General features: G+C 44.9%; 1 protein-coding gene across 1 annotated transcript; it reads left to right on the forward strand.

Annotated features, from left to right (window-relative positions):
- The first annotated feature begins 286 nt into the window (after window positions 1-286).
- prrt1b (proline rich transmembrane protein 1B) lies at window positions 287-18046 on the forward strand. The gene is made up of 4 exons (XM_068012160.1): window positions 287-574; window positions 6155-6612; window positions 14509-14640; window positions 17256-18046. Exons 1-4 carry the CDS (start codon window positions 565-567, stop codon window positions 17403-17405), a joined length of 750 nt encoding a protein of 249 aa, XP_067868261.1. The 5' UTR covers window positions 287-564; the 3' UTR covers window positions 17406-18046.
- The last annotated feature ends 144 nt before the right edge of the window (window positions 18047-18190 follow it).

The following is an 18190-nucleotide window of genomic DNA, read 5'->3' on the forward strand; positions in this document are numbered from 1 at the left end:
GCAAAGGGACAGACCAAAAATCTGGAACTGGATCCGAGACGTTGAAGTCTTTAAATTGTCAATCAACATAAATATTTATTAGCTATCGATTGCAGAAAAAAAGAGAATGAAGTTTGCAACCAGCAGTCAGAAGAAGTGTAATTAAAAAAAAAGTTTCAAACGGTAAACCACTGGCTCAAAGGTGGATGTAGTCTTGGTGTTTAGATAGCGGGCCTTATCTCTTGCAGAGCAGTAAATAATTCATTGTGTGTGTGTGTGTATGGGGAGAGGGACTTTGTGCCAGGGCGAGGCGGGACAGCACTGACTGATACCAGACAGCTTCCCGAGCTGGAGCCTCCAGCCTCCCTCAGCCACTCTGCTGACTGGCACTGTCCTGCGGAGAGCTGGCTCTGGCTTTTACCTGCCTGCACACCGCTCTGTAAACATGCACTCTGTGACTTATTAATCCCATTCACTGGCAGCACCAGCAGCTTCTCACTTATTTTTTTTGTCACAAGAAACATAAACCCCCCCCCACCCCAGGAGCGAGAGACGGCGCAGAGAAAGAGAGAAGCGGCAACAAGAATGGAATCAGGTATTTCAGAGCTGGAGAGTTTCTTTCTGTGTGAACAGGGTGGCTGGATGTTGCCAAAAGTCTGTATTCTTCGCGATGTTTTTTCATCTGGTTCTCTTTAGCTGGTCCTGCATACAGTTCAGTGAAGTATAAAAATATACTTGTCTATTGTACTGTGAGGCAATTTAAAGTCCTTTCAATGATTTCTCCTGGGGGATGAGCTGAACAGTACAGGAATTTATAAGCGGGGATAGCATTTCTTTACAGTGGGGGAAGTTCAATTAAACGTGTTCTTGTGCCTCCTGCATCTCAGTGCAAGAGTCTAAACTAAAATCTGGAACTGGGTCCTTCTCTATTAACAAATCATTGTTCTATTTTATTAAACATCAGCAACACAACAAATGACCACGTGTTTTCTTCACTGTGAGAAACCCCCCCCCCCCCATCCTGAATTATCACTGAGTCTCAGAGGGGGAGGCTAGTATTACTCACGGACTGTTGGATGTTTATGCAAGGGGTGAAAGGGGAAGTGAGGTATAGGGTTAGGACTTAGTGCTGGAACGGTATGGAATAGTTTGAACGAGTGGAGAATTCCAAATTCCCTATATTTTTTTCCGGAGTCGTTGTGAGTGAGGAACAGTGTCAGCTGACAAGTTGAGACTGCAATTCAGTGAAATATTGGAAATTGGGCTTTAATGTAAGTCATTCGCATAGAGAGCTGGTATAAAATAATAACATAAGAAAGCGGAATAAGAGTAGGGGATACATAGAATCATGGAATTATTGACTGGTTGCAGCACAGAAGAAGGCCATTCAGCCCAACATGCCTGTGCTGGCTCCCTGCAAGATTAACTCATCTGGTCCCACTCCCCTGCCATTTCCCCGTAGCCCTGAAAATCTTTTCTCATCAGCTGTTTATCCAACTCCCTTTCGAAAGCCCTGATTGAATCTGTCTCCGCCACACTCTCAGGCAGCGCATTCCAGATCCTAACCACTCGCTGTGTAGAAAAAGCTTTACCTCATGCCACCTCCAGTTCTTTAGCCAATCATTTTCAATCTGTCCTGTGGTTCTCAACCCTTCCGCCAATGGGAACAGTTTTCCTTATCATTCTGTCCAAAGCCCTCATGATTGGACAGAGCCATTCGAGCTTGCTCCGCTAATCAATAAGATCGTGGATGATCTGCCTCAACTTCATTTTCCCACCTGTCCTCATATCCCTTGATTCCCTTCGAGTGCAAATATCTATGGATCTCAGTCTTGAGCATCCATAACCCTCTGGGGTAGAGAATTCCAAAGATTCACAACCCTCTGGGGTAGAGAATTCCAAAGATTCACAACCCTCTGGGGTAGAGAATTCCAAAGATTCACAACCCTCTGAGTGAAGAAATTTCTCCTCATCTCAGTCCTAAGTGGCCGATCCCTTATCCTAAAGGAATGTACCTGATGCCAGTTTTGGTGTTACTGTATTAATGTGTTGTAGAATGGAGAAGGCAGGCTCATGTTGTCTGGAAAGATGCCAAGGAAATTGGACACAGACTAATTGAGAAGTAAGTGAAAAGCAGGAGAGTAAGTCACTATATGCAAATACACTCAGAGGAGGAAATACAGTACGAAGGAAGTCCAGCCCTTTTCCATTAGAATTGGGCTGACATGATAGGTTGTTTTAATTATCTCAGGATGGAACAGGACAGACTGTTTCCAGTAGGCGAGGGGTCAAGAACGAGAGGCCATAGACATAAGATTTAAACGTAAGAGATTTAGAAGAAAGCAGGAGAATCTTCTTCACAGAGAGTGTTGTGAGGCTGTGGGATTCACTTCTAGAGTGAGTGGTTGAGGCAGGATCTAAACCAATGTTCAAGACTTTATTAGACAGGTGGATTAAACTAAAGAGACATGGGAACAAAGCAGATAAATGTGATTAGAAATAATTCCTCATGTGGAGGGTAAATGCCGACAGTGTCTCGTTGAGCCGAATGGTTGGTTTCTATGTTGTAACATCAGTGTGTTTCCATTTCTGTGTATGTCAGACAGACGCACTCCTTAACAAACAGGTATAGAGGGGCACTGTGGAGCAGGTTGCTTGCTTGTCATTCTCAGGGAAGGATGTGCATTGTGGGGGGAAGAGAAGAAACCAAAATAACTGAGTATTTCAGGTCATTGTTGATTGAGGTTCTTATAATTTTTTTAGAGGCTGTGCCCATCCCAAAACAACCAACACATCTCCTCAAAAAACTTCTCCTAAACCCATGCAGTAAATGCTGGTATACTCAAAGGCTCTTCCTGTACCTCTCTGCCTTGCTACTTCTTCGATAGCCTCAGATGTCCTCTTCAAATCTTACCTCTTTGTTTTTATTCATTCTTGGAATGTTGGCGTCACTGGTAAGTCCGACATTTATTGTCCATCCCTAATTGCCCCTTGAGAAGGTGGTGGTGAGCCTCCTTCTTGAACTGCTGCAGTCCATGTGGGGCAGGTACACCCCCAGAGCTAATAGGAAGGGGTTCCAGGATTTTGACCCAGCGACAGTGAAGGAACGGCGATATAGTTCCAAGTCAGGACGGTGTGTGGCTTGGAGGGGAACTTGCAGGTGGTAATGTTCCCATGCATCTGCTGCCCTTGTCCTTCTAGGTGGTCGAGGTCACGGGTTTGGAAGGTGCTATTGAAGGAGGTTTGATGAGTTGCTTCCGTGTGTCTTGTAGATGGTACACACTGCTGCCATCCTTTTCCTGCTCATATCTCTTTCTCCTCCTGACCCTCTTCCAGTGATGTAAAGCAAACTGGAACATTTTGTTATCTCAGAAATGCTATTAAAGTTGTTTCTGTTGCTTCTTGTGGTTTCCATTTTATGAGCTGGATTAAACAGCTCAACGCCTCAGTAAACTTTGGCAGTTTAGTTTTTTAAAATATAAAAGACATTTTATTTCTCTTGGCTTTCTGTTGCCATGGTTTCTCCTTCAAGTGGAAAGTGATGGTAAGTCACAGCCTGGCTAACTATGGTCTGTCATCAGCTGACAGGAGTTGGTGCACTCGAAACCAGGACAGGCCTCACTAGCTTTCCATCTCCTCAACCCCAAGGGGAAACTCTCCTCCTCTTCCACCTGATAGACTGGCCATGAAATAGAGCAACCCGCCCAGGGCAGGTGAGTTCAAAGGTCAGTCAAAGCTGGAACTCCAAGTCAAACTCTCTGATTTGGAAAGGGGAGGCAGAGTAGAAGTCTGGCCCTGGGAGCAGCCATTGAGATAAAAAAAAGTTAATAACAACAATAACTTGCATTTATATAGCAGCTTTAATGCTGTAAACTGCCCCAAGGTGCTTCACAGGCGCACCTATCAAACAAAACTTGACCCCAAGCCACATAAGGAGATATTAGGGCAGGCGACCAAAAGCTTGGTCAAAGAGGTAGGTTTTAAGGAGTGTCTTAAAGGAGGTGAGAGAGGTGGAGAAAATACCAGAGCTTCGGACCCAGGCAGCTGAAGGCTTGGCTGCCAACAGTGGAACGATGGAAATCGGGGATGTGGAAGAGGCCAGAATTGGACAAGCACAGAGATCTTGGAAGGTTGGAAGAAAGTTTTCAGTGTGAACTCATTTTGTTTTCTTTTGATACTCTGTTGTTCTTGGCGTGTGTACTTAGGGCACGCTATTTGTATGTGTCACAATGACATTCGACACCACATGATGTATTAATCATTGCCACAAGGCTGCTTTCTCCATTCATTATTATATATGAAACATATCAATGAAGGGTTGGACAAGTAAACAATGCAATGTGGTAAGAAATCAAACAGCCACACCATCAAAAAAAAAACAAACGGCACACATAACACAAGACGACACAGCATCCATTCAGGAGAAACTTCTTTACCCAGAGAATGACGGGAATGTGGAACTTGCTAGCCCAAGCAGTAATTGAGATGAATAGCTTTGATGTATTTAAGAGGAAGCTGGATAAACGCACGAGGGAGAAAGGAATAGACGGATAGACAGATAAGGTGAGATGAGCATAAACACTGGCACAGCCCTGTTGGGCCAAATGGCCTGTTTCTGTACTGTAGAATTCTATGTCATCCCACACTGATCCCAACCTTCCCCAGTGATGTTTCTTTTAATTAAACATAAATCAACAGCAGACTTAACTGTAATGATAATTAATGAATTTACAAGAAATTTCACCAAGGGTGGGAGCAGGGGTGGGTTTGGTGCCTATATATTTCCCACCAACATGCCAGTGTTTTCAAGTAGAGCCTTATGAGGTAAATCACAATAAGTTGGGAGATTTGTTCTCTTATAATGACAGGAGTATTATACCAAGTAACAAACAGTGCTTTATTCTGCTGCAAGGGTGGCGGTGTGTGCATTATCTATGTTCCATTAAAGCCACAAAATCTTAGTATGCCGTTACATCCTGAGGTTAACTAGAAAGCAATAGGGGTGGTCACTGGCAAGGCCAGAATTGATTGCCACCATTCAGTGGCTTGCTAGGCCATTTCAGAGGGCAACTAACAGTCAAAACCACATTGCTGTGGGTCTGGAGTCACACGTAGGCCAGACCAGGTAAGGACGGCAGATTTCCTTCCCTGAAGGTCATTAGTGAACCAGATGGGTTTTTATTACAATCTGGTACCTTTTTTAAAAAAAAATCCAGATTTATTTAATGAACTGAACTTAAATCCCCCTGTTGCTGTGGTGGGATTTGAACTCGTGTCTCCAAATCATTACTGCTGGCCTCTGGATTATTAGTCCAGTAATGTAACTGCTATGTTACCATCGCCATTTAAGGAGCCACTTGATCTAAAGCTCTGCCCATAACCGGTTGACATCAATGGAAATGAAACTTGGGTGAGATGTATCACTGGCGACCAATCTAATATTGTCTGTGCTACACTATTGCCCCTAATTACATGTTGGGTTGACTGCCGGGGAATTTTCTCTGTAAATTGGCAGAGACTGCTTGGCTTCCTCTCTGTTTTTTCAATACTTCAGTATAAACTTTGCGCCTGTGACAAATTTTGATGTTTGAAATGCCTTGGGCCTCTCTTCAGATGAATGGAAATGAGTTCCTTCATTATTCGGCTAAACTGAGGATTTTATTATTAAACTGGATATGTTAAACTGAAAAGCTGTCTTGTCCCATATTACATTTATGAAATGCACAAAAGTAAGCTTTTATATTAAAAAAAGTCACCTTTAGGAAAATCTTTGACTATCTTTACAGTGAGTGATGGTCGTGTAAACTCCTTGGAGTATTTCTCCCTGTTAAAGGCATGAAATAATGGTGATGTTGTTGATGCTATTGACTGAATCAACAATGTGCCAGCGTTACACCAGATGTTTACTTCTGGTGACAGCCTATATCCCTAACTTTATTCACAATAACTTGTAAACTAACCATCCCCTGAACATTGAGAACATTTACTCAAAAGATGGAAACAATTTCTACAACTTATTCAAAATTATTCCAATCTATTCAAAATTGGACATAGTTTCACAGCAGTGACTACACTTTGAAAGTACCTCATTGGCGTAAAACACGATGGGATATCCTCGAAGGCGCTTTATAAATGCACGTTCTTTTGCTTTTTCTCATATTTTGGGTTCCTTCAGATACGGCAGGGAGTGAAAATGGAGTTGAAGTACAAGAGGAATGGAGAGACGATCAGAACAGAGAAGGAAGGACATCAGAGAATGCAGGACAGACAGGGGCTGTGACATCAGTTTTCCACTCTGTTGAACTCAGTGAGGAGCCTCCTAGTGCCCAAGGCTATGGAGTAAACTCTACAGAAAGCACTGGACAACACCATCCAGTTGTTGACTGTACACTTCAACCAAAAGTTACAAGTGAGGCGGAAGAAGCTGTGAACACCCTGGGATGTATAAATAGAACCTATGTGGGAGAACCTCCTCCATATTCACCACTCGATCCAAAGACTATCCATCTGCTTTATCCATCCTATGGGAACTCATTCCCTGGACAATTACCTGTTATGTACCAGCCAGGAGCACAGGATCAAGTCTTTTATCAACCTCAGCAATCCCTTCCAGGATCTTATCCTTTCACAATTGTAAGTAGTGACTGAGCTTTTAAATTCTGCCGATCAAATATCATTGTCTGAGTTAAAATGAACTTGTTACTGGGCTTGGGGTCACCTATTCCAAAGTCACATGACTTCAATACGAGGACTGACTGAACGAGCCCAAACTGTCAAAATTCCAGGCGCCTCAAAATAGACTAAAATCCGATTTCCAGAAATTGCTTGTTTCAGAAAACCGGTTAATATATGGTCATTGATCATTGATAATTTCTGACCAATCAGTGAGCGGCATTTCCAGATTATTGGGTAGTTAAGAGACTTGCTCACAGATCCCACGGCCACTATTTTGAAGAAGTGCCAGAAGGTTCTCCCCGGTGTCCTGGTCAGTATTTACCTTTCAACCGTCACCTGAAAACGGACAATCTGGTCAGTATCACGTTGTTATTTGTGGGATCTTGCTGTGCGCACGTTGGCAGTTCCTACATTACAACAGTGACTACACTTCAAAAGTACTCGATTGGCTGCAAAGTATTGAGGGATGTCCTGCAGTCATGGGAAGTGCTATAGGAATGCAAGTCTATCTTTTATTCCTGTCACATCCTCCGTGTTAGTCCAGAATTGGCTGAGATAAGAACATAAGGAATGGGAGCAGGAGTAGGCCATTCGGCCCCTTGAGCCTGCTGCACCATTCAATAAGAACATGGCTGATCTTCTACCTCAACTGCACCTTCCCACCCGATCCCCATATCCCTAGATCAGCTAACACAGCGCATACCGGGATTCAACTTGGGAGCTTACTGACCTAAAATAAAAGCAAAATACGGCAGATTCTGGAAATCTGAAATAAAAACAGAAAGTGCTGGAAATACTCAGCAGGTCAGGCAGCATCTGTGGAGAGAGAAGCAGAGTTAACGTTTCGGGTCTGTGACCTTCAGAACTGGCAAAGGTTAGAAAAGGACCTTTAAGAAGTGAAGTGGGGATGGGAGGTGATGAAGAAGAGGACAAAAGGGAAGGTGTGTGGATAGTGCAGAGGGCAGGAGAGATATCATGGGACAAAGGCAAAGAGTGGGTTAATGCTTGTGGTGAAAGACGATGCATTAGTCCAGAGAGAGTGTTAATAGTGGAATAATGAACAGCTCTGTCCAAAAGCACAACATGAAAAATCAAGCTTAAGGCAAGCACAAGGTAAAAAAGTAAAAATAATTTTTAAAAAATAGAAAAAGGCCAAATTTTTCCTTTTCAAATATTTCTGCAATTCCCTTTTGAAAGTTACTATTGAATCTGCTTCCACCGCCCTTTCAGGCAGCACGTTCCAGATCACAACAACTCACTGTGCAGCAAAATATTTTTCAGCACCCCCCCCACTCCCGCCTCTAGCTCCTTTGCTAATTATCTCTCAATCAATGCTACCAAACAAACAGATTATCTGGTCAGCTTTCTCATTGCTGGGATCTTGCTGTGCACTGTTCCGTTATTGTTTCCTGACCTGTCTGTTTCAGCTATTGACTGGGGCGGGTTCACTGAGCTACTGTAGGTGGGGATTGTTGTTGTGAAGTCTGTAATATTGCTTCCTCCAAGAACAGACCCAGTAACACAATCTGCAGCCAGCGGAAGGCTATGTATTCCAGTTTGTGATACTTATCCTCTTTAGACAGTTATAAATAGGACTCTAAACTAATACAAGACCTTTCCTTGTTATATGTGTTTGTAGAACTCTTGATCAATGAGGACAGTTCAAAATAAAAGAAATCATTGAATCATAGAATGATATAACACAGGAGGCCATTCAGCCCATCGAGGCCAAGTTTTGCAGATCTCTGCCACGGCTGAGATGTTGGAACTCTTACTCCTGGTTCAAATCCCACTCCAGATACTTGAGCCCATAATCCAGGCTGATGGTGCAGTACTGAGGGAGTGCTGCATTGTCAGAGACGCTATCATTTTGAATGAGGTGTTAAACCGAGGCTCTGTCAGCCCTCTCAGGTGCATATCAGAGAACCTGTGGCACCAATTCAAAGAAAAGTAGGGGAGCTCTCCTTGGTTTCCTGGCCAATACTTAATCCCTCAACCAACCTCACAAAAACTGATTGACTGGTTAGTCATCACATTGCCGTTGTTGGGATCTTGCTGTGTACATACTGGCTGGTGTGTATCCTACATTACAACAGTGACTACATTTCAAAAAGAAGGCTTCTTATATGCTGTATATGTTCATTGGCTGAAAAGTGATTTGGGGACATCCTGGAGTTATGAAAAGTGCCGCATAAATGCAAGTATTTTTTATTTCTAGTCCCATGTTTCCAAAGTTAACAACGGAGAAACATTCTGCTTTAAAATCCATCACGTTCACATGTAAGTGACTCGTAGGGTATAACATTCGAGCAATGTACTTTGGTCAGGAGACCTAAGTTCTGATTCTGTGACATTTCCACCGAGTTGGTCTCGCTTGGTTTGTGAGGATCGAGGTGGCAGGAGGAAGTCTGACGCATCAACTGGAGGGTATTGTCGCTGAATGTGGAGACATCCAGAAATCAGGTGCACTTCCTCCTCCTGATTGAAACAGCAGCTCCACATGGGGACTGGGGGCAGGAAGAAGGAAATAGAAAATGATAAGGAAAAAAAATGGGAAATGTTCTGATTTAATTTGGTTTGATTGTTTTCTTCCTATCAGTCCCTCACCTTACAAATCAGTGTTGGAGCCTATAAATGTTCAACATTAAGATTAAGTCTTGTTTTTTTTTGTAGCCTGACTAGTTTAAAACTACCCTGTTAAACAGGACCACCCTCAGAGATTAATCTGTAAATTCTCTCGACCATCCTGAAGTTACATATTATTTACAGCACAGTAACAGTCCAATAGATCTGTGTCAGTGTCTACGCTCAGCATGTGCCCTACTCCCCCTGCTCTTTCCCCATAGCCCTGCAAATGTTTCCTTTTCAATTCAATCCAATCCCCTTTTGAAAGTTACTATTGAACCTGCTTCCACCGCCCTTTCAGGCAGTGTGTTCCAGATCACGACAATTCACCATGCAAGAAATATCTCCTCATCTCCCCCTCTGGTTCCTTTTCCAATTATCTTGCAATCAATGCGACCAGACAAACAGATTATCTGGTCAGTTATCGCATTTCTGGGATCTTGCTGTGCGCAGTTTGGTTGTTGCATTCCCCTTTATTTTAAGAGGCTACTCTTCAAAAATGCTGAAACCAAACACTGCAGATGCTGGAAACCCAAAATAAAGACAGAATATGCTGGAAATACTCATGAGTGTCTGTGGAAAGAGGAACAGAGTTAACATTTCAGGTCAATGACCGTTCATCAGAGCCTTGTCCTGAATATAATATCTATAGTATAAATTTGGATATAAAGATATGAAATTGGTCTAAAATTTAATTTCCAGGTGCTCAAATTTAATTCCCCATTCAGAATTGCAATTCCTTGACAGATTCAAAGTGATAAAGAGGAAACTTTGAGTTGCTGTTTTGGTAGGATCAGATCAACATCAAAAGTTAATAAAAAGTCATGAGTTTGTACCTGTTTGTTTTATGATGCGACACAACGTGAACATTGTGTGTGTGTGAGAGAGAGAGAGAGTGGGAGTGTGTGTGTGAGAGAGAGAGAGAGTGGGAGTGTGTGAGAGAGAGAGAGAGAGGGTGGGAGTGTGTGTGAGAGAGAGAGAGAGGGTGGGAGTGTGTGAGAGAGAGAGAGGGTGGGAGTGTGTGTGTGAGAGAGAGAGAGGGTGGGAGTGTGTGTGAGAGAGAGAGAGAGGGTGGGAGTGTGTGTGAGAGAGAGAGGGAGAGTGGGAGTGTGTGTGTGAGAGAGAGAGTGGGAGTGTGTGTGTGAGAGAGAGAGAGGGTGGGAGTGTGTGTGTGAGAGAGAGAGAGGGTGGGAGTGTGTGTGAGAGAGAGAGGGAGAGTGGGAGTGTGTGTGTGAGAGAGAGAGTGGGAGTGTGTGTGTGTGTAAGAGAGAGGGTGGGAGTGTGTGTGTGTGTGTGTAAGAGAGTGGGAGTGTGTGTGTAAGAGAGAGAGAGTGGGAGTATGTGTGTGTGTTGTGTGTGTGTGTGAGAGAGTGGGAGAGTGTGTGTGTGTAAGAGAGAGAGTGGGAGTGTGTGTGTGTGTGTAAGAGAGTGGGAGTGTGTGTGTAAGAGAGAGAGAGTGGGAGTATGTGTGTGTGTTGTGTGTGTGTGTGAGAGAGTGGGAGAGTGTGTGTGAGAGTGGGAGAGTGTGTGTGTGTGTGTGTGAGAGTGGGAGAGTGTGTGTGTGTGTGAGAGAGAGTGGGAGAGTGTGTGTGTGAGAGAGAGTGTGTGTGTGTGTGAGAGAGTGGGAGAGTGTGTGTGTGTTGTGTGTGTGTGTGTGTGAGAGTGGGAGAGTGTGTGTGTGTGTGAGAGAGAGTGGGAGAGTGTGTGTGTGAGAGAGAGTGTGTGTGTGTGTGAGAGAGAGTGGGAGAGTGTGTGTGTGTTGTGTGTGTGTGTGAGAGAGTGTGTGTGTGTTGTGTGTGTGTGTGTGAGAGAGTGTGTGTGTGTGAGAGAGTGGGAGAGTGTGTGTGTGTTGTGTGTGTGTGTGAGAGAGTGTGTGTGTTGTGTGTGTGTGTGAGAGAGTGGGAGAGTGTGTGTGTGTTGTGTGTGTGTGTCAGAGAGTGGGAGAGTGTGTGTGTGTTGTGTGTGTGTGAGAGAGAGAGGGAGAGTGGGAGTGTGTGTGTGAGAGAGAGAGGGAGAGTGGGAGTGTGTGTGTGAGAGAGAGAGGGAGAGTGGGAGTGTGTGTGTGAGAGAGAGAGGGAGAGTGGGAGTGTGTGTGTGGGAGAGAGAGTGGGAGTGTGTGTGTGTGTAAGAGAGAGAGTGGGAGTGTGTGTGTGTGTAAGAGAGTGGGAGTGTGTGTGTAAGAGAGAGAGAGTGGGAGTATGTGTGTGTGTGTAAGAGAGTGGGAGTGTGTGTGTAAGAGAGAGAGAGAGTGGGAGTATGTGTGTGTGTTGTGTGTGTGTGTGAGAGAGTGGGAGATTGTGTGTGTGTTGTGTGTGTGAGAGAGAGAGTGTGTGTGTTGTGTGTGTGTGTGAGAGAGTGGGAGAGTGTGTGTGTGTGTGAGAGAGAGAGTGGGAGAGTGTGTGTGTGAGAGAGAGAGTGTGTGTGTGTTGTGTGTGTGTGAGAGAGAGTGGGAGAGTGTGTGTGTGTTGTGTGTGTGTGAGAGAGAGTGTGTGTGTGTTGTGTGTGTGTGTGAGAGAGTGGGAGAGTGTGTGTGTGTGTGAGAGAGAGAGTGGGAGAGTGTGTGTGTTGTGTGTGTGTGTGAGAGAGTGTGTGTGTGTTGTGTGTGTGTGTGAGAGAGTGGGAGAGTGTGTGTGTGTTGTGTGTGTGTGTCAGAGAGTGGGAGAGTGTGTGTGTGTTGTGTGTGTGTGAGAGAGTGTGTGTGTGTGAGAGAGAGAGTGGGAGAGTGTGTGTGTGTTGTGTGTGTGTGTTGTGTGTGTGTGTGTGTGTGTTGTGTGTGTGAGAGAGAGTGGGAGAGTGTGTGTGTGTTGTGTGTGTGTGTGAGAGCGTGTGTGTGTGTAAGAGAGAGAGTGGGAGTGTGTGTGTGTGAGAGAGTGGGAGAGTGTGTGTGTGTGTGTGAGAGAGAGTGGGAGAGTGGGAGTGTGTGTGTAAGAGAGAGAGTGGGAGAGTGTGTGTGTGTGTAAGAGAGAGAGTGGGAGAGTGTGTGTGTGTGTTGTGTGTGTGTGGGAGTGTGTGTGTGAGAGAGTGGGAGAGTGGGAGTGTGTGTGTGTGTAAGAGAGAGAGTGGGAGTGTGTGTGTGTGTGTAAGAGAGAGAGTGGGAGTGTGGGAGTGTGTGTAAGAGAGAGAGGGAGTGTGTGTGTGTGTGTAAGAGAGAGAGTGGGAGAGTGTGTGTGTGTGTGTGTGAGAGAGTGGGAGAGTGGGAGTGTGTGTGTGTGTAAGAGAGAGAGTGGGAGTGTGTGTGTGTGTGTAAGAGAGAGAGTGGGAGTGTGTGTGTGTGTGTGTTGTGTGTGTGTGGGAGTGTGTGTGTGAGAGAGAGTGGGAGAGTGGGAGTGTGTGTGTGTGTAAGAGAGAGAGTGGGAGAGTGTGTGTGTGTGTGTGAGAGAGTGGGAGAGTGGGAGTGTGTGTGTGTGTAAGAGAGAGAGTGGGAGTGTGTGTGTAAGAGAGAGAGTGGGAGTGTGTGTGTGTGTGTAAGAGAGAGAGTGGGAGAGTGTGTGTGTGTGTTGTGTGTGTGTGGGAGTGTGTGTGTGAGAGAGAGTGGGAGTGTGTGTGTGTGTAAGAGAGAGAGTGGGAGTGTGTGTGTGTGTGTGTAAGAGAGAGAGTGGGAGTGTGTGTGTGTGTGTAAGAGAGAGAGTGGGAGAGTGTGTGTGTGTGTTTGTGTGTGGGAGTGTGTGTGTGTGTGTAAGAGAGAGAGTGGGAGAGTGTGGGAGTGTGTGTGTGTAAGAGAGAGAGTGGGAGAGTGTGTGTGTGTTGTGTGTGTGTGGGAGTGTGTGTGTGTGTAAGAGAGAGAGTGGGAGAGTGTGTGTGTGTTGTGTGTGTGTGGGAGTGTGTGTGTGTGTAAGAGAGAGAGTGGGAGAGTGTGTGTGTGTGTGTGTGAGTGTGTGTGAGAGCGTGTGAGTGTGTGTGAGAGAGTGGGAGTGTGTGTGTGTGTGTGGGAGTGTGTGTGAGAGAGTGGGAGAGTGTGTGTGTGTTGTGTGTGTGTGTAAGAGAGAGAGTGGGAGAGTGTGTGTGTGTGTGTGAGTGTGTGTGAGAGCGTGTGAGTGTGTGTGAGAGAGTGGGAGAATGTGTGTGTGTTGTGTGTGTGTGAGAGAGAGTGGGAGAGTGTGTGTGTGTTGTGTGTGTGTGGGAGTGTGTGTGTGTGTGTAAGAGAGAGAGTGGGAGAGTGTGTGAGTGTGTGTGAGAGCGTGTGAGTGTGTGTGAGAGAGTGGGAGTGTGTGTGTGTGTGTGTGGGAGTGTGTGTGAGAGAGTGGGAGAGTGTGTGTGTGTTGTGTGTGTGTGAGAGAGAGTGGGAGAGTGTGTGTCTGAGAGTGTGTGTGTGTGAGAGGCGCTCACCATACACACACAGCCGGCTCTGCTGAGAGTTCAGTGCAAGTGGGTCATCCAATCCTGATTTTATCAGCAGGACTTGAGCTAAATACGGGAGGCTTAAGTTACAGCATTGTTGTAATGATTAACTGAAACCTCTCCCTTTGATTACTCTACCCCAGAACTGGTAACGTCCAGTGTCACTACTCAAAACAAGCACAGCCAACCTGCTTTAAGCCAGTAAATTCACCTGTGAGACACTTGAAGGAGGTAATCTATCCGCATCTACTCTATTCTCACAAAGGAATATTTAGTCACAAGCATTGCCTCCACTAACCTATGCTTCATTAACACAAGTGTGATCAATACAAAATTCCAATTTCCATACGTGTATCAGTTGCCTGACAAGATTGTGTCCATCCCAGAAATAAACCTCATCTCAACAACAGCCTAATTGAGTGGCACAGTCCACGTATTGTTCCATTAGTATCTTCAAACATGGGATGGAATTCTAATTTGGCAGTTGGCCTCAATACATCAACAGCAACTTGCATTTATATAGCACCTTTGATGTGGTACATCTTTCACAGGAGCATTATCAGACACACATAACACTCAGCCATATAAGGAGATATCAGGACAGGTGGCCAAAAGCTTGGTCAAAGAGGTCGGTTTTAAGGAGTGTCTCTGAAAGGATGACCGAGAGGTGGAGAGGTTTAGGGATGGAATTCCAGAGCGTGCGGCCTCGGTAGCTGAAGGCACGGCCGCCAGTGGTGGGGCGATGAAAGTTGGGGATGCTCAAGAGGCCAGAATTGGTGGAGTGTGGAGATCTGAGAGGGGTTGTGGGACTGGAGGAGGTTACAGAGATAGGGGAGGGGTGAATGTTCCAATTTATATCTACTTTCAGCCACTTTTGCCCATCCTCTGCAGTATAATTATCCATTACCTGGAGTCCAACACGAACAGAGGCAACCAGCCAAGGATTACATGGTGGAATCGGTTCTAGTGACGGTCTTCTGTTGTCTGCTCTCAGGGATTCTGGCCATCATCTTCTCACACGAGGTAAGAATGATTCATTGGACCGATTTCCCAAACCAAACTATTTCAGTTTATGCAAATGAGATTTATGCCCAAGGACTCTGGGTGATTAAGTCCTCGATAACGGCTGAACACTACCATGTGGTCACTGATGTTAAACACCCGATAACCAATGGTATTTTCATTATTATCTGAAGGGGTCCTGTTAACTTCCACAAATAAACCAATGTTACTGCACCTCTCCTGCTCCACTACCTCTCCTGAACCTCCAATTCTTCTGTCAAACATCTTTACCCGGTCATGAATGAGACATAACTTCATAAAAATAGAAAATTTACAGCGCAGAAGGAGGCCATTCAGCCCATCATGTCTGTGCTGGCTGAAAAACAGCCTAATCCCACTTTCCAGCTCTTGATCCGTAGCCCTGTAGCTTACGGCACAACTGCATATCCAAGTGTTTTTTTAAACGTTATGAGGGTTTCTGCCTCTACCACCCTTTCAGGCAGTGAGTTCCAGATCCCCACCACCCTCTGGGTGAAAAAATTACTTCTCAGCTCCTCTCTAATCCTTCCGCCAATTACTTTCAATCTATGCCCTGGCTATTAACCTCTCTGCTAAGGGGAATAGGTCCTTCCTATCCAGTCCATCACCTCTCAGCCTCATCTGTTCCAAAGAAAGCAAACCCCAACCTATCCAACTTTTCCTCATTGCTAAAATTAACCATTCCTGGAAACATCCTCATAAACCTCCTCTGTAGTGCAATCACATGCTTCCTGTAATGTGGTGACCCGAACTATACGCAGTACTCTAGCTGTGGCCTAACTAGTGTTTTATTCAGTTCTTGCATAACCATGTGCTCCAGCTTCCTCCAGATAAACACAGGGGAGACATAGTCTGCTGCCCCCACCACACACTCCACATCTAAACTCTGCTGCCTGGATCATATCCCACACCAGGTTCCACTCACCAATCACACCTGACCTTACTGATCTACATTGTCTTCTGCTCCCTCAATACCTCAACTGTAAAAGTTTCATCCTTGTATTTAAAATCCCTCCACAGCCTCGCCCCTCCACCTCCCTGTAACCTCCTCCAACCCTCTCCTTGTTCCTCTAACTCTGGCTTCCTTTGCCTTTTGCTTTACTTTTGGCGGTTCTGCTTGCAGCCACTTAGCTCCCACTCTCCATAAATCCCTCAGCCCCTCTACCTCATCCCCTCCTTTAAGACCCTCTTCAATACCATCCTCGTTGACCTGCTTTTGGTCACTCCGCCTAATCTCTCCTTCCATGGCTCAGTGTACATTGTCCTCGTGCCTCTGTGAAGCACCTTGGGAAGGTTTTTCCACATTAAATGCGCTATATAAATGCAAGTTGTTGGAGGAGAGGTAGGACAGCCTCACGCAGAGCATGTTTGGTTTGAATTGGAATAGTAGGGTGCAGCTGCAAATTGATACTGATTGGGAGACTAGATAAACCAGAATACAAGAGGATAGACGTCAGGCTTCAGTTGTACAAAGACCTGGTTAGACCACACCTGGAGTTACTGTGAACAGTTCTGGGCACCACACCTTAGGAAGGATACATTGGCCTTGGAGAGAGCGCAGTGTAGATTTTCCAGAATGATTCCTGGACTCCAAGGGTTAAGTTACAAGGAGAGATTACACAAACTAGAGTTGTATTCCCTGGAATTTAGAAGGTTAAGGGGTGATTTGATCAAAGTTTCCAAGATATTAGGGGGAACAATAGGGCAGATAGAGAGAAACTATTTTCACTGGTTGGGCAGTCTAGGACGAGAGGGCAGAGTCTAAAAATTAGAGCCAGACCTTTCAGGAGTGAAATTAGGAAACACTTCTTCACACAAAGGGTGGTAGAATTTTGGAGCTCTCTGCCATAAATGGCAATTGATACTGGATCAATTGTAAATTTTAAATCTGGGATTGAAAGATTTTTGGTAACTGGAGGTAATAAGGGATATGGGACAAAAGTTGGTATATAGAGTTTGGTTGCAGATCTCACTGAATGGTGGAAGAGGCTTGAGGGGCTGAATGGCCTCCTCCTCTTCCTATGACACCTTTGGACAAATGCCAATAAACTTCATCTTTGACTTTTTTACACTAATTCAGTTGAGGTGGCAGGGCAGATGTTAATATTTTCTGTCTCCATGACTATTGTTATTTTTGATACAGGTTCAATCAAGTCAGTCAATGGAAACAGTTCTTTGACAGCAGATACAACCTTGAAAGAGGTGTAACCTCTTCCAGCTAAACACTGGGAAGACCAAAGTCATTGTCTTCAGCCCCTGTCAGAAACTCCATACCCTCGCCATTAACTCCATCCCCCTCCCTGGCCCTCACACCCAATCTGGTTACATAACTGAGATTGTAGAATATGTGTAGTAGCAGAGTCCAACCTGAGTCAGGAACTAGAAAGAGCTTGGAATTGAACTGGAACTGGCCAAAAATTAAACCATCCCTTAAAATTTCCGATACTCTTAAGCTACACCCCAGCCAGGTTCTGCAATCACCAGTTAAAACATTTAATGTTTAATGTTGATGACCAGTAGCATTCGTCCGGTTCGCAGTGACCAGTTTGTGTTTGAGTTCTCAGTCTGTCAATCATTCATTGCCCTTCCTCTTGCAGACACGGATGGCGATTCAGAGAGGAGACCACGTTCACGCGGAGAGCACCTCGAGGAAGGCACGCGTGCTGGTGTTGTTCAGCCTGCTCTTTGGTGTCTTTATTTCTGTTGGGTGGGTGATATATGTGGTGGTGGCACTTTATTTTGCGTAACGTGGAGTCGCGACTGATCCATTCGTGCAGGCCCCTGGATACAATGGCGTGGCGTTGTGTAAATCCTTGGTACTTTGGGAATAAATTGTGTAAATAATATGGGCCTGGAGTTTGCCCTATGTGAAGATTGGCAACCCTAAAATACTCTCCCATGTTTTTAAATGACATATCTTTTCTGGGCCTAGTCAAGGTGAAAACCTGCTCTCTCAAGTAAAAATTTTGATCAGTTGTAAAGGATTCAGACTGGTTGATAGCTTCTGTCAGTGCACATTGCAGGGCCTGGAACTGTTAAAATCTGTAATACGCAGCAGCACTTGTTCAAATTTTTCAACCCAGCCAGTTTGGAACTGAGAAAAAGAAAAAATTCTCTTGAAAATCGACAGCAGTTCATTGTCTTTCTAATTGTTATTGGACAAGGAGTGATGATTTGGAATCATCAGCAATCTGTTAACACTGAACTATTGAGTTATGAGTTCTGGTGAAGGGTCACTGACCTGAAACGTTAACTCTGCTTCTCTCTCCACAGATGCTGCCTGACCTGCTGAGTGTTTCCAGCACTTTTTTGTTTCTATTCCAGATTTCCAGCATCTGTAGTATTTTGCTTTTATTATATCACTAGACTATTGTCAGGACAAAGGTATCCCTAAGCCTTGAGGGTCGTGAGGATCAATAACCCTGCAGCAGTAGATGATTGATCTCCAGGACACTGCAGCGAGCAAACCCAGGGGGAAAAATCATAGGGACATTAAAACATGGGGTCTTTTTCACTCTCTTTGAACATTTTT

The sequence above is a fragment of the Heterodontus francisci genome, chromosome 32 (genome assembly GCF_036365525.1).
Source record: "Heterodontus francisci isolate sHetFra1 chromosome 32, sHetFra1.hap1, whole genome shotgun sequence".
In the NCBI taxonomy this organism is placed as follows: Eukaryota; Metazoa; Chordata; class Chondrichthyes; order Heterodontiformes; family Heterodontidae; genus Heterodontus; species Heterodontus francisci.

Coding starts and splice junctions, on each gene's coding strand:
- prrt1b (XM_068012160.1), top strand. Junction 6,613..14,508: donor GATCTTATCCTTTCACAATT/GTAAGTAGTGAC, acceptor CATCCTCTGCAG/TATAATTATCCATTACCTGG. Junction 14,641..17,255: donor CCATCATCTTCTCACACGAG/GTAAGAATGATT, acceptor TTCCTCTTGCAG/ACACGGATGGCGATTCAGAG.